This window comes from Pristiophorus japonicus, chromosome 6, assembly GCF_044704955.1.
Source record: "Pristiophorus japonicus isolate sPriJap1 chromosome 6, sPriJap1.hap1, whole genome shotgun sequence".
Lineage (NCBI taxonomy): Eukaryota > Metazoa > Chordata > Chondrichthyes > Pristiophoridae > Pristiophorus > Pristiophorus japonicus.
In genome coordinates, this window is record NC_091982.1 from 143256364 (window position 1) to 143271573 (window position 15210).

The window sequence follows — 15210 nt, forward strand, 5'->3', positions numbered from 1 at the left end:
TGCCCACTGAGCCGCAGCTGAAACTGGAAAAGGGTAGATAAGAGAGAAACTATTGCCTCTGGTGGGGAGTCCAGAACAAGGCGGCATAACCTTAAATTTAGAGTGAGGCTGTTCAGGGGTGATGTCAGGAAGCACTTCTTCACACAAATGGTATGGAAATCTGGAACTCTCTCCTCCAAAAAGCTGTTGAGACTGGGGGGGGTGGGGGGGGGGTCAATTGAAAATTACAGAATTGAGATTGACAGATTTGTTAGGCAAGGATATTAACAGATATGGAAGCAAGGTACATAGATGGAGTTAAGATACAGGTCAACTATCATCTAATAGAATGGCAGAATTGGCTCAGTGGGCTGAATGGCCTCCACCTGGCCCTACGTTCTTAATATTACCACAGCAATTCCTAGTCTGTAATGTTTAAAGCACAACTTGGTTTAAAATAGCAAAATACTGCGGATGGTAGAAATCTGAAATAAAAGTAGAAATGCTGGAAATACTCAGCAGGTCAGGCAGCATCTGTGGAGAGGGTCGATCTGAAACGTTAACTCTGTTTCTCTCTCCACAGATGCTGCCTGACCTGAATCTTTCCAGCATTTTATGTTTTAATTTAATCTTGTAATGACCCGCCATACTGTGTCCTACCAGCAGATGGCGATATGACACAGCGAATAAAATTGTGAAATTGTGAGCAGCCATAAATAACATCGCTTGAGTGGGAAGGAAATTCGATGCAGGCGTGGGCGCGATTATTGATGTTGATGTTCAGAGAAACATAAGAGCCCTTCGCTCTACATCTATCCTGGGTGATACCTGACCCCGGGAGGCATTTTGAAGGCTGGAAAAAGTGAAAAATGAATTGCCCAGTTTTCCAGCATTGATATCTTGAGGAGCACAAAAATACAGCCCGGAACATTAGGGCTCTTTGCCTGTACAGTCCCCCCACCACTGACACCGTCCCCGGTTATCACTCACAGACATTAGACAAGTAGTACTGACCATTTACCATCACCACAGGCCTCAATTACAAAGACGCCATTTAAGCCACATTAAGCAGGCCAACTATTTCGGGTAGCTCAGTACTTAATCTGATTTAAGCGGTCCAAAATATTCGCTTCCTGACTCCCTCTCAGTTGACAGTGCGAACAGCTAACGGAGACTTCGGGCAGCTTCAATCAAACGGTTACACCGTCCACTGCATATAGCAGGCAAATCCTGTTCGCACCAACCCGCCCGCGACATGAGATGGGGACTTGGTCATCGCTCGCAAATCCAAGGAACCCACCTTGGATCATAAAAACAGGAACATTACGAGACCATTCAGCCCTTAGAGCCTGTTCCACCAATTAGATTATGGCTTACCTGTACCGTAACTCCATTTACCTGCCTTCGCCTTCTTATTTCTCGATACCCTTATCCAACAAAAATCTGTTGATCGCAGTCTTTAAGATTTCAATTGTTCCCCAACATCCATAACCTTTTGGGGGGTAAAGAGCTCCAGGTTTCCACTACCCTGTGTGGAAAAAAAATGCTTCCCAACATCACACATGAACAACCTAGCTCTACCTTTAAGGCTGTGCCTTGTTCTGAATTCCTCCACCAAAGGGAATAGTTTCTCTGTATTTCATTAAATTAATTCTTGGGGCGTGTCTCTGGCAACAGCAGCATTTATTGCCCATTGCTAATCGCCCTGGTGGTGAGCCGCCTTCTTGAACTGCTGCAGTCCGTGGTGAAGGTGCTCCCACAGTGCTGTTAGGGAGTTTGAGGATTTTGACTCGGCGACGATGAAGGAACGGCGATATATTTCCCAGTGAGGATGATGTGCGACTTGGAGGGGAACGTGCGCCTGCTGCTCTCGTCTTTCTTGATTGTTGCATCTGCACCTATCCAGGCACATGGAGTGTTCCACACACTCCTGACTTGTGCCTTGTAGATGGTGGAAAGGCTTTGGGGAGTACGTGAGTCACTCACCAGAATTACATAGTATTTACAGCACAGAAACAGGCCATTCAACCCTTGCTGGTGTTTATGCAACACACCAGCCCCCTCTCATCCCAACAACATATCCTTCTACTCCTTTCTCCCACGTGTTTATCTAGCTTCCCCTAATGTGCATCTACGCTATTCACTTCAACTACTCCTTGTGGTAGCGAGTTCCACATTCTAACCACTCTCTGGGTAAAGAAGTTTCTCTCCTGAATTCTCTATTTATTAGGACTTATTAGTGACTATCTTATATTTTGGCCCCTAGTTTCAGACTCACCCCACAAGTGCAAATATCTTCACTACATCTACCCTATTCGACATGTAAATTTAACACAACTTCTCTGCTAACCCAGCCCCTGACCTGCTCCAGTAGCAACAGCACTATGTGGCTGGGCCAGTTGAATTTCTGGTCAATGGCGATCCCTAGGATGTTGATGGTGGAGTATTCAGCGATGGTGATCACATTGAACATTAAGGGCAGCTGGTTGGATTCTTCCTTGTTGATATACTCGATCAAATGATTTAACATTTTAACCATGATTAGATTACCTTCTAAACTCAAGAAACTACAAACCAAGTTTATGCAAACTATCCTCATAATTTAACATTTGAAGTCGGTATCTTTCTGGTGAATCCGCTCTGCATCTCCTCCAAGGACAATATACCCATCCTGAAGTGCGGGGCCCAAAAGTGAACTCAGATAAGGTCTGACCATGGTTCTGCAAAACAGAAGCATCGCTTCCTCCCCTTTGCGCGTCTTAACTCGCATCAAGTCCCGTTCACCCATCGCCCCTGTGCTCACTGCCCCGTGCCCTAACTCGCACCAAGTCCCGCTCACCCATTGCCCCTGTGCTCACTGCCCCGTGCCCTAATTCGCACCAAATCCCGCTCACCCATTGCCTCTGTGCTCACTTCCCCGTGCCCTAACTCGCACCAAGTCCCGCTCACCCATTGCCCCTGTGCTCACTGCCCCGTGCCCTAACTCGCACCAAGTCCTGCTCACCCATCGCCCCTGTGCTCACTGCCCATGTCCTAACTCGCACCAAGTCCCGCTCACCCATTGCCCCTGTGCTCATTGCCCCGTGCCCTAACTCGCACCAAGTCCCGCTCACCCATTGCCCCTGTGCTCACTGCCCTGTGCCCTAACTCGCACCAAGTCCCGCTCACCCATTGCCCGTGCTCACTGCCCCGTGCCCTAACTCGCACCAAGTCCCGCTCACCCATTGCCCCTGTGCTCACTGCCCTGTGCCCTAACTTACACCAAGTCCTGCTCACCCATTGCCCCTGTGCTCACTGCCCCGTGTCCTAACTCGCACCAAGTCCCGCTAACCCATTGCCCCTGTGCTCACTGCCCCGTACCCTAACTTGCACCAAGTCCTGCTCACCCATCGCCCCTGTGCTCACTGCCCCGTGTCCTAACTCGCACCAAGTCCCGCTCACCCATTGCCCCTGTGCTCACTGCCCCGTGCCCTAACTCGCACCAAGTCCTGCTCACCCATCGCCCCTGTGCTCACTGCCCCGTGTCCTAACTCGCACCAAGTCCCGCTCACCCATTGCCCCTGTGCTCACTGCCCCGTGCCCTAACTCGCACCAAGTCCCGCTCACCCATTGCCCCTGTGCTCACTGCCCCGTGCCCTAACTCGCACCAAGTCCCGCTCACCCATCGCACCTGTGCTCACTGCCCCGTGCCCTAACTCGCACCAAGTCCCGCTCACCCATCGCCCCTGTGCTCACTGCCCCGTGCCCTAACTCGCACCAAGTCCCGCTCACCCATTGCCCCTGTGCTCACTGCCCCGTGCCCTAACTCGCACCAAGTCCCGCTCACCCATCGCCCCTGTGCTCGCTGATCTGCATGGGCTTCCGATTAAACAATGCTTCGATTTCAAAATTCTCATCCTTGTTTTCAAATCCCTCCATATCTCTAATCTCTTCCACTGCGCTGATGTCTAGCCTCGTATGGAAAATGGTCACTCGAGCAGTTTACCGGAGGCTATGGTTACAGCACTTGTGGAACTGAAGGAGGGAAAAGTCACATTGTGTGTGGTTGGTCGATGGGGAGGTGTCAATTTACCTTCTAATAGACGATTGTTTCTTTAGTGTAAACCCTGAGCTAAGTTTCTGTACAAGTGTACACACAATCCCACCACCAATACCAACTGCAAGACCACAGTCCAGACTGAAAACTACTTGTCCAGATTTATTTACAGATAAAACTATGTACAAAAACAAAGAGAGACAGTTAAATTTCAGCCCAAAAATAAATCAAACGCACAAATAGACTCTGGATTGGCTGCTTAAGAGCAAATACTCTGGCAACGCCTCTCGGCAAATCTCTGATGTTACGTGACGAGATTTCTGAAGAGTTCACATTCTCTCCCCAATAGAAAAGGGAGGCGAAATTAACTGAAGACCACAAGGGTCCTTGGTTTACAAGGATGTAATTTGCTTTAGTGCAGAAACACACGGTTATTTGCTCTGAACCAAAGCAAAATAAAACAATAGTTTTAACCATTTGACAGTAACACAAATCATGAAAGAATGGATGTTTGAATTATTTATCCTAAGTTTCTTTCACATCATTTATTTTCTAAGTGGACAAATCAAAGTGCTCACAGTTTTAACACTTTTGGAGATAACGTGGTGACGACCTGAACAGGAGATTCCAGGAGACTCCATGGTGTTTTGTGCCACGAGGGTAATTGGAAAACATACACTCAGTATGGTAGACTGCCAGTTCGCATTACTGTGCCTTCACACCCACAGGGGAAGGTGCAGTGCCCGTGGCATTTGCAAGCAGCCTCAGCTACGCTCTGCATTCGCATATTCTAACACAAGTTGAAAATCACATGCTTTTTATCCCAATCCATTCTCTGGGTAAAGGTTTTTTTCCCATACAAAAGTACAATTCAGGTCATTTAAAATGTTTCACAGAAATTAAATCGATGACATATGTACAAATAAAAGATTGCAAATAATGAAGCATCATGTTCAACTCCCGTGTTAAACTTTTCTGTGCTTATTAATATATGTACACACACACACACATAAACTTGACAAAGTAACTGAAGTAAAATGCTATAGCAGCAATACATTTTATCATGGCTTGCCCTGTACCAGACAGACATGTGCAGTAAACCCACAGATTCACATTCAACAAGTGTTTTTTTTAAATAAATACCCTCCCATTTTCCATTTGGAAATTCAGATTAAAATGCTGGCCTAGCCATCAAAAGGCTCCCCTCCCAGCCGGCAGGATTGCTCTCATCTCCTGAGCAACCCTTCAATAAAGGTTTGGGCAGTAGACTGCACCAACTCCACTGGCACGGGACCCGGCCCAACAATCTTACACCATTTGCATCGAGCCAGGTCGGCTCCTATTGTCGGCCCCTGGGGAAGTGCTGGAAAGCTTTTCCAGCTAAAGCCCAGCTGTACCACATAGCGCCCGGTGCCATTCCCCAGAATGCCCTGCCAGCTGGCATGCTGCTTAAAAGGCTGGGGACAAAATTTTCACAGTGGATTTAGATTCTAGTCCTGTTCATTAGAGGCCAACTTCAGTATGGTTCAAACAGGAATAAATAACATATACCTTGTGCATACATCAGGGAGCATTTCATCAGGAAAGTTATGGGTGTTTAAGCTTACAACATACATTTAAAATGACCAATTTGGGGCAGTCATAGAGCTCATTAAAAAAACTGACCACCAACACTAACACGGCCTCAAAAAATAACCCTTCCAGTTCAAAAAAATTAATCAGTTTGTGCGGCAATGGAATGACAACCCTCGACATGTTCAGTGACACGGATGTGAAACTGGGTATTAAATCTAAACCCTTGAAAGCCATTTTCAAAGCAGGCAGGGTTAGAGTTGTACCATTCGACACACCAGAAGGATCGAGGATTTTGGGCTTCCCTTTTGTAAAACTAATTTGAAATGGCAGCGACCAGAAAATGAACTGGTGGGGTTGGGGGGAGAGGGGGGGAGAATGGGTGGGCAGAGAGTGTTCCTTTTACTGTAGGTAACACAGCCTCAAAACTACACAACTAAATGTTGGACAAGAGGAACAGGAGTACCACCAACTAAAGTGTCACTCGTTTCTTTTATGTAAACTTTGACAATTGGCTGCTCGGCAGAGCCCACCGCCTGCTCCCGACACAGACCTGCCAGGCAGTTCCACACAGTGGTCTATGCACCGCTACCCCCCCACCCCCCGCCGCCCCACAAACCACCGAGAGACTCAGCGCAATCCCAGCCTGTGCGGCAATAATAAATAACTTCAAAATCCTGAGCTTTGCACCATGCTACCGCGATCGAGTATGTTTCAACATAGCCAGGGAACACAAGAGTTTCAGGTTAAAACTTCAACTATCAGAATGATCAAGTTACAGCCAGATCCTCCCCCCTCCCCAGTTTCCTACCCATCGTGATATTGAAAGTCTACAGAGCATGTTACAGTAAAACACAGGTGACTGACAGCACTATAAACACACAGATCATTCAGACATATATACAATGGTGATCCAGCCACATGGCTTCTCCTGGCTAGCAGTCCTCACTGCACTCCCTTGGGACTACTGCACACTGCTCCTTTGACTGCCTGGAGCTGGCAAGACTGTCCCTGGCCATTTATGCAGCTTGCTTTGGTTTCTAAGACGTAAACTCATGCGCAGTTTGCCCGCGATCAACCATCGAGTGGTTTGCCGAGATATACCATTGTCACTTCAGTGTTGCCATACACGGCCGACACTGCAGGGTACAGACAGGCTTTCGGCAAGCCGCGGAAGGCCACACCAAGGAATTCATAGCCTCGTTCAAACGCTAAAGTCTTGTCTTCCATGTCAAGAATGACACGTATCCGTTCCCCAATCTGTAAAAAGGCAACAAGCAAAAGGTTTAGGAACAACAGAGCGAGCAATCACCAACACATTTAAATTTAAAGTATTTTCTACTTGAGATTTCATCTGTGACAGTCTTGCCACGTACAGTGCCAGCTGTGGCTCAGTGGGTAGCCTGAGCCAGAAGGTTGTTGGTTCAAATCTCACTCCATGGACTTGAGCACATAAATCTAGGCTGACACTCCCAGTGCAGTGCTGAGGGAGGGGCAGTGCTGCACTGTCGGAGGGGCAGTACTGAGGGAGTGCTGCACTGTCAGAGGTGCCGTCTTTCGGATGAGACATTAAACCGAGGCCCCGTCTGCTCTCTCAAGTGGATGTAAAAGATCCCATGGCACTATTTCGAAGAGCAGCAGGGGAGTTATCCCTGGTGTCCTGGCCAATATCACATTGTTATGTGTGGGAGCTTGCTGTGCGCAAACTGGCTGCTGCATTTCCCACATTACAACAGTGACTACACTCCAAAAGTACTTCATTGGCTGTAAAGCGCTTTGAGACATCGTGAATGGCACTATATAAATCCAAGTCTTTCTTTCAGTTTACTCCCCGGAGAACTGGTATGTTTGAGATACAATAACATTTTTGGCTTACATAGTACGACATAGAATGTACAGCACACGAACAGGTCATTCGGCCCAACTGGTCAATGATTATGCTCCACTCGAGCCTCCTCCCACCCGACTACAACTCACCCCATCACTATAACCTAATTCTTTCACCCTCGTGTGTTTATCTAGCTTCCCCTTAAAGGCAACTTTGCTACTCCCCTCAACCACTCCATGTGGTAATGAGTTCCACATTGTAATCACTCTCTGGGTAAAGGCATTTCTCCAGAATTCCATCTTGGATTTATTAGTGACCGTCTTATATTAATGGTCCCTAGTTTTGGTCTCCCCCACAAGTGAAACATCTTCTCTACATCAACCCTATCAAACCCTTACATAATTTTAAAGACCTCTATTAGGTCACCCCACAGCCTTCAGAGCCCCAGCCTGTTCATCCTTTCCTGATAGTTATAACCTCTCAGTTCTGGTATCATCCTTGTAAATCTTTTTTGCACATTCTCCAGTGCCTCCATATCCTGTTTGTAATATGGAGACCAGAACTGTAGGTAAGTCCCAGCTCTTCATGTTCCAGATCTTTAGGTAAACTTGTAGCTTGGCTACTGAGCTAAGTCAGTTTATTTCAGCTACCAGTTTTATCATGTGATCCTGTGTGCTGGAAAGGTGGTTGAGTTACACAACAACAAGCTTCCACTTGCACTTTGACTGCCAAGTACAGTAAAATGTGAACATATTTCTTTTTTGTTTAATAAAGAGTAACTGTTAAGTAAGCTTCGCCAGCTCTTTTAGTAGAATACAGCGACTGCTACACTGTACAATGATGCGTCATGCCTTTGCTCAGTTTACAGAGCTGTCAGGTCTGACCGCTCTTCAAAGCTTCAGACACAATCATTAGTTTGATCAGGACACAAGTAGCTTTGAAAAGAAGTGAAAACCAAACAGTTACAAACAGCTGCAATTGAAAAAATGGCCCCAGACATGGGTGAACAATACGCACAAGATGTCTGTATCTGAATTGAATCGAAGAGCTTTGCCCTTCCCCGAGACTTCAGGTACAGACAAACCAACTCTAACAATTGTATTTGGTTAAGCTCATATGTAATTTCTGTGAAAGAAGGTTTTTAATCCCTTATTTACCATGGCAGAATTAAAGCAGTCAATACCATCCAAAAATTTTTAAGTTTTCCTTTTCCTCACACCCACCTCTCCCCATGTAGACACTGACTCCCTATTCCCCCACCCACCTCTCCCCATGTACAGACACTGACTCCCCACGTACAGACACTGACGCCCCACTCTCCCCATGTAGACACACTGACTCCCCACGTACACACTTGACTCCCCACGTACACACTTGACTCCCCACGTACACACTTGACTCCCCACGTCTCCCCATATATACACATGACTCCCTGTTCCCCCAGCCACCTCTCCCTACCCGAGTGCTAAATGTGCAGGTGTCGGTTTTAGCCTCCAGGTATGTTTAAATCCTGGTAATCAGCAATAAGCCCCAAAATCGAGGGCTAAAAACAGGGTTTTAAACAGGCGTGGCTTATTCGCACAGTGCCCATTTCTCCCCCAAAATCCCTCTGAATCTTTCATGCCTGCAGCAGCCTTTAAAGGGGAGGGAAGGAAGCATAGGAAAGGAAAGGGAGCAGGTTATAGTGGCAGGGTTTTGCAGCACCTCCAGCAGCAGGTAGATAGAGGATTGGAAGCAGTGAAGGCTCAAAGCTCAAAACATACAAATGACCGCTTCCAACTTTCCATTCTTGCAGCCAAGGATCCATTTAAATGGCCTGGATAGGTGCCTGCCAACATGTACTGCCTGTGGTTTGTGGGCAGGATGAGGATCCGATACCAGAACAGAGGTTATAACCATTAGGGAAGACTCAACTCAGTAGAAGAGAAGGCTGAGAGGTGTAAGTGGTTTGACAGAGTAGATGTAGAGAAGATGTTTCCACTTGTGGGCGAAACCAGAACTCGGGGCCATAAATATACGATAGTCACTAATAAATCCGAGTGAATTCAGGAGAAACGTCTTCACTAGTGAGTGGTTAGAAAGTGGAAATTGCTCCTACAGGAAGCAGTTAAGGTGAATAGTATAGTTGCATTTAAGGGGAGTTGGATAAACATGAGGGAGAAGGGAATGGCAAGTTATGTTAATAGGATTACATCAAGTAAGATGGAAGGAGGCTTGTCTGGAGCATGGAGCTGTTGGGCTGAATGGCCTGTTCCTGTGTTGTGTCATTCTATGTACAGACACCGACAGTCTATTCCCCCACCTCTCCCCATGTAAACACCAGTACCCTATTCCTCACACTCACTAACACCCTAATCCTCTCACCCACCTCTCCTAGTGTAGTGTTAAGGACATTAATGGAATCTGTAATAATTGTAACATTTTACAGTCCCGAGCTGAAATCTCTAATTCTGATGGCCAGCTTCCACCCATTCCATCAGTGTATAGAATCTGGTCGACCGTATCTAAATCGAATCAGTGTCACCAACTTGTCATCAAGTGTCTTTATGTTAATTGAGGGCCACTTCCAGGAGGACTGGGCGCTGCCTGCGATTCAGAGAGCGAGCTTTTAATTTCGATCATGCTGTAAAGGATTTCCCTCTCCTCTAGGATCATTAAATGGAGGGAGTATTGACACCATGTCAGCCGAAGTGTTGGAGCTTGGCGAGACTTGCGATTTTTATTTACAGATTGTCTCCGAACTCATGACCAAAGCTACAGCAAAAATAGTCTCTCGAGTACAGCAGGATTATTTCTGCAGTGATTGGAGGATAGTTAGATGGTGCAAATTATGTGCATTAAATCAATCCCAGTTGCTGACAGCAGTGCAGTCTCCAGCCGAGATTGACGGGGGGAATTACTAAACCATCTCCATTCTGGCCGGGACTTATGGGGTCACTATATGCAGCCTTCAAATAAACCATTCATACTCTATTTAAATAGGGCACCTCCATTTGCATTATGAAAATGGAGATAACCCTGTCTAAGAGAATTCTTTGTCTGCTTTTGCTGGGGAACTTGTACAAAAATAGTCATTGGGATTAACAGCCAACGAATAATTATTTTCAAAAAGTAAAGCACAGTAGGTGACACACAAAGATTGAGAGTTAGGTGCTGAAAAGGCATTAGAAAGGCAAATGGTGGGTAGGCACTGCATCAAAATAGAAAAGATCAAAGTGGGAACATAAGTGCATATGGCAGGATATATCCATCTTCTGTGACATTGCAAGTGCTGCACATCTCCAGTCAAAGGATTTGGAGAATGTCTCTACTCAGGCACTGTTGTTTTACATAGAAACATAGAAAATAGGTGGAGTAGGCCATTCGACCCTTCGAGCCTGCACCATCATTCAATAAGATCATGGCGGATCATTCACCTCAGTACCCCTTTATCCCTTTAGCCGTAAGGGCCATATCTAACTTCCTCTTGAATATATCCAATGAACTGGCATCAACAACTCTCTGCGGTAGAGAATTCCACAGGTTAACAACTCTCTGAGTGAAGAAGTTTCTCCTCATCTCAGTCCTAAATGGTTTACCCCTTATCCTTAGACTGTGTCCCCTGGTTCTGGACTTGCCCAACATCGGGAACATTCTTCCTGCATCTAACCTGTCTACTCCCGTCAGAATTTTATGTTTCAGTGAGATCCCCTCTCATCCTTCTCAACTCCAGTGAATACAAGCCCAGTCGATCCAGTCCCTCCTCATATGTCAGTGCTGCCATCCCGGGAATCAGTCTGGTGAACCTTCGCTGCACTGCTTCAATAGCAAGAACGTCCTTCCTCAGATTAGACGACCAAAACTGAACACAATATTCCAGGCGAGGCCTCACCAAGGCCCTGTCCAACTGCAGTAAGACCTCCCTGTTTTATACTTGCTCCTGGCAAATGGTGTTTTTTTTTAAATCCACTGCAGGCAAATCTAATTTGTTCTTTTCACATGCTATAATTACAGACATGCAGAGATTTATATAACAGGTAGCAGCTCTTTAACGAGTACAGTAACCAAATGGGCACTCAATCCCAGCTATTTAGAGGCAGGTTTTTATAGTGAGAACCCATAACAGATTCCACGCTTAAAAACTGAGCTAATTCAAATTTTCTTTATTTACCAAATATGCCTGCACCTAAAAGATTCTAAATTTAGGATTGTTATGTAATGGCCTAGCCCTGCTGGAACTTCCTTTTGCAAGAACAACTGTAAAATGTTATCGGAGACTTGAAACAGGGAGATTTGCAGAGCTATGGGGAAAGGGCAGGGGAGTGGGTGTAATAGGATAGCTCAAATGAGCCGGCACAGGGACGATGGGCTGAACGGGCTCCTTCTGTGCTGTATCGTTCTAACTTGGATTTGCTGCATTCGGCAATTAAAAGGCAAAGAGTTGAAATGTGAAGCAGAACGGAGAGGTAAGCAGTGACTGAAGCCAAGGCAGCAACTCAGGACCAGGGATCTCCCCGTGACCAGGATTATGTTCCAGAGCGGAGCAACTCCGCCACCTCCCTCACCCACCCCACCTCTTCATCTCCTCTCACGATTTCCACCCCACTGCGCCCCCTGCTCGCTCTCTTCCCTTCCCCCCCCCCCCTCCGCGCCCTCTTCCTGTTCTCTCTCTCTCTCTCCGTCCCTCCCAGCCCGCTCTCACTCCCCGCCCTCCTCCCGTTCTCTCTCCCACCCCGCTCTCACTCCCCGCCATCCTCCCGTTCTCTCTCTCTCTCGCCCTCCACCCCCATTCACACACAGGCTCTCGCCCTCCACTCCCATTCACACGCGCGCACTCGCCCTCCACCCCCATTCACACGCGCGCTCTCGCCCTCCATCCCCATTCACACGCGCGCTCTCGCCCTCCATCCCCATTCACACGCGGGCTCTCGCCCTCCACCCCCAGTCACATGCGCGGTCTCGACCTCCACCCCATTCCCCATTCCCACGCGCGCTCTCGACCTCCACCCCATTCCCACGCGCGCTCTCGACCTCCACCCCATTCCCACGCGCGCTCTCGACCTCCATCCCATTCCCACGCGCGCTCTCGACCTCCACCCCATTCCCACGCGCGCTCTCGACCTCCACCCCATTCCCCATTCACACGCGCGCTCTCGACCTCCACCCCATTCCCCATTCACACGCGCGCTCTCGACCTCCACCCCATTCCCCATTCACACGCGCGCTCTCGACCTCCACCCCATTCCCCAATGCGCACTCGCTCTCCCCCTCCACCCCCATTAACGCGCGCGCTCTCGCTCTCCCCCTCCACCCCCATTCACGCGCGCGTTCTCGCCCTCCACCCCCCCTCCCCGTTCACTCACCCTCCCCCCTCATTCCCCCCGCTCACTCACCCTACCCCCTCATTCCCCCCGCTCACTCACCCTACCCCCTCATTCCCCCCGCTCACTCACCCTCCCCCCTCATTCCCCCCGCTCACTCACCCTACCCCCTCATTCCCCCCGCTCACTCACCCTACCCCCTCATTCCCCCCGCTCACTCACCCTACCCCCTCATTCCCCCCGCTCACTCACCCTACCCCCTCCCCCCCTCATTCCCCCCGCTCACTCACCCTACCCCCTCCCCCCCTCATTCCCCCCGCTCACTCACCCTCCCCCCTCATCCTCCCCGTTCTCTCTCTCTCTTACTCGCTCCCCCCGTTCCCCCACTCTCTCGCTCACTACCCCCCATTCCCCCACTCTCTCGCTCGCTCCCCCACTCGGTACCTGGTACTTGGGCGCGTTGTTACACTGCGGGAAGCTGCCGGCCGCCTCGCCGCTGTGCAGCAGGTTGTTGTCCACCAGGTTCCAGCCCCAGCTCTGGTCGTCGCCGCCTAGCAGGGCCACGTAACCCTGGCACTGGAGCGGGGCGTGCCGGGTGGCCACGCCGATGACGGCCACGGTGCCAAGCGGGCCCTCCCACCAGATCTCCCAGGCGTGGCGGCCCTCGCTGAAGCCTATGTGGGCGCGGGCGCCGTCCGTGCTCTGCGCGATGGGGTTGCGGTGCAGCGTGAAGCCGTTGCGCTTGATGTAGACGTTGCGGGAGCAGTCGGCCGCGCTCCAGGCGTGCCGCAGGGCCCGGGCCTTGGCCTTGTAGCTGGCCAGGCTGCACAAGATGTCCGAGCCCAGCGCCTCGTCGTTCAGCAGCCGGCCGCACACGCTCCGCCACACCTCGCTGCTCTCGTCCGCCTCCAGGCAGCGGTGCCAGTGGCGGCACACCAGGCCGCAGCTCCGCAGGTCGGGCAGCTCCAGGTAGCAGAAGATCAGCTCCAGCACCCGGGCTGGCAGCTTCCCCGCCGCCATCTTGACTGGGGGGGGGGGGGGGGGCGTGCGCGGCCCCGCGCGGCCTTCGTCGTGCCGTGCGCACCACCTCTCCCCCCCTGCGGGCCACTGTCAGGCCGAGCGCGCGCGCGGCTGTCTGTACGTCACTGCGCGCACTGCCAACTCCTCCAGGATCGCCCGGGAGTCTCCCGGAATTACAACAACAACTTGTATTTACATAAGAAATAGTAGCAGGAGTCGGCCATTTAGCCCTTATGGCTAAGGGGATCAAGGGGTATGGAGAGAAAGCAGGAAAGGGGTACTGAGGTGAATGATCAGCCATGATCTTATTGAATGGTGGTGCAGGCTCGAAGGGCCGAATGGCCTACTCCTGCACCTATTTTCTATGTTTCTATGCTCCGCCATTTAATAAGATCATGGCTGTTCTGATCATGGACTCAGCTCCACTTCCCTGCCCGCTTCCCATAACCCCTTATCGGTTAAGAAACTGTCTATCTCTGTCTTAACTTTATTCAATGTCTCAGCTTCCACAGCTCTCTGAGGCAGTGAATTCCACTGATTTACAACCCTCTGAGAGAAGAAATTTCTCCTCATCTCAGTTTTAAATGGGCAGCCCCTTATTCTAAGATCATGCCCCCTAATTCTAGTCCCCCCCATCAGTGGAAACATCCTCTCTGCATCCACCTTGTCAAGCCCCCTCATAATCTTACACATTTTGATAAGATCACCTCTCATTCTTCTGAATTTATATAACTTGTATTCATAAATCAATCATGAACTTGGTGGAAGTTTAACTTCAGATCTATAGCAGTACAGAAAGAATCAATTCGAGTTTAGAAGCAAAATACAACTGTGAAGATGTGTTTGGGGTGGGGCGCGGAGGGTGGTACGGTATAGAGGACAACAACAACAACTTGTATTTATATAGCGCCTTTAACATAGTGAAACGTCCCAAGGTGCTTCACAGGAATATTATGCGATAAAAATTTGACACCGAGCCATATAAGTAGAAATTAGCGCAGGTGATCAAAAGCTTGGTCAAAGAGGTAGGTTTTAGGAGCGTCTTGAAAGAAGAAAGACTTGCATTTATATAGTGCCTTTCACGACCACCGGATGTCTCAAAGCGCTTTACAACCAATTAAGTACTTTTGGAGTGTGGTCACTGTTGTAACGTGGGAAACCCGGCAGCCAATTTGCGCACAGCAAGCTCCCACAAACAGCAATGTGATAATGACCAGATAATCTGTTTTAATGATGTTAATTGAGGAATAATTATTTTCCAGGACACCAGGGATAAATCCCTTGCTCTTCTCGTGCCATGGGATCTTTTACGTCCATCTGATAGAGTAGACGGGACTTCAGTTTAACGTCTCATCTGAAAGACAGCACCTCCGACAGTGCAGAGCTCCCTCAGCAATGCACCGGAGTGTCAGCCCAGGGAGGAAATCATGCAAGCATTAAAGAGAATTGTGGGTTTTTTTAATCGTTCAACACTT

General features: G+C 49.0%; 1 protein-coding gene across 1 annotated transcript; it reads right to left on the bottom strand.

The window, feature by feature from the left end:
- Positions 1-4157: 4157 nt before the first annotated feature.
- fbxo45 (F-box protein 45) lies at positions 4158-13745 on the bottom strand. Its single transcript, XM_070883227.1, has 2 exons — positions 13160-13745; positions 4158-6847 (listed from the first exon to the last, which is right to left on the bottom strand). The coding sequence occupies exons 1-2, from the start codon at positions 13733-13735 to the stop codon at positions 6662-6664; spliced, it is 762 nt and encodes a 253-aa protein (XP_070739328.1). The 5' UTR covers positions 13736-13745; the 3' UTR covers positions 4158-6661.
- Positions 13746-15210: the final 1465 nt, after the last annotated feature.

Bases quoted from the DNA above. Each gene is read 5' to 3' on its own strand.
- fbxo45 (XM_070883227.1), bottom strand. From the start codon at position 13,735: ATGGCGGCGGGGAAGCTGCCAGCCCGGGTGCTGGAGCTGATCTTCTGC. The intron at 6,848-13,159 runs GTACCGAGTGGG...GCCTTTTTACAG, and splicing joins ACAACGCGCCCAAGTACCAG to ATTGGGGAACGGATACGTGT.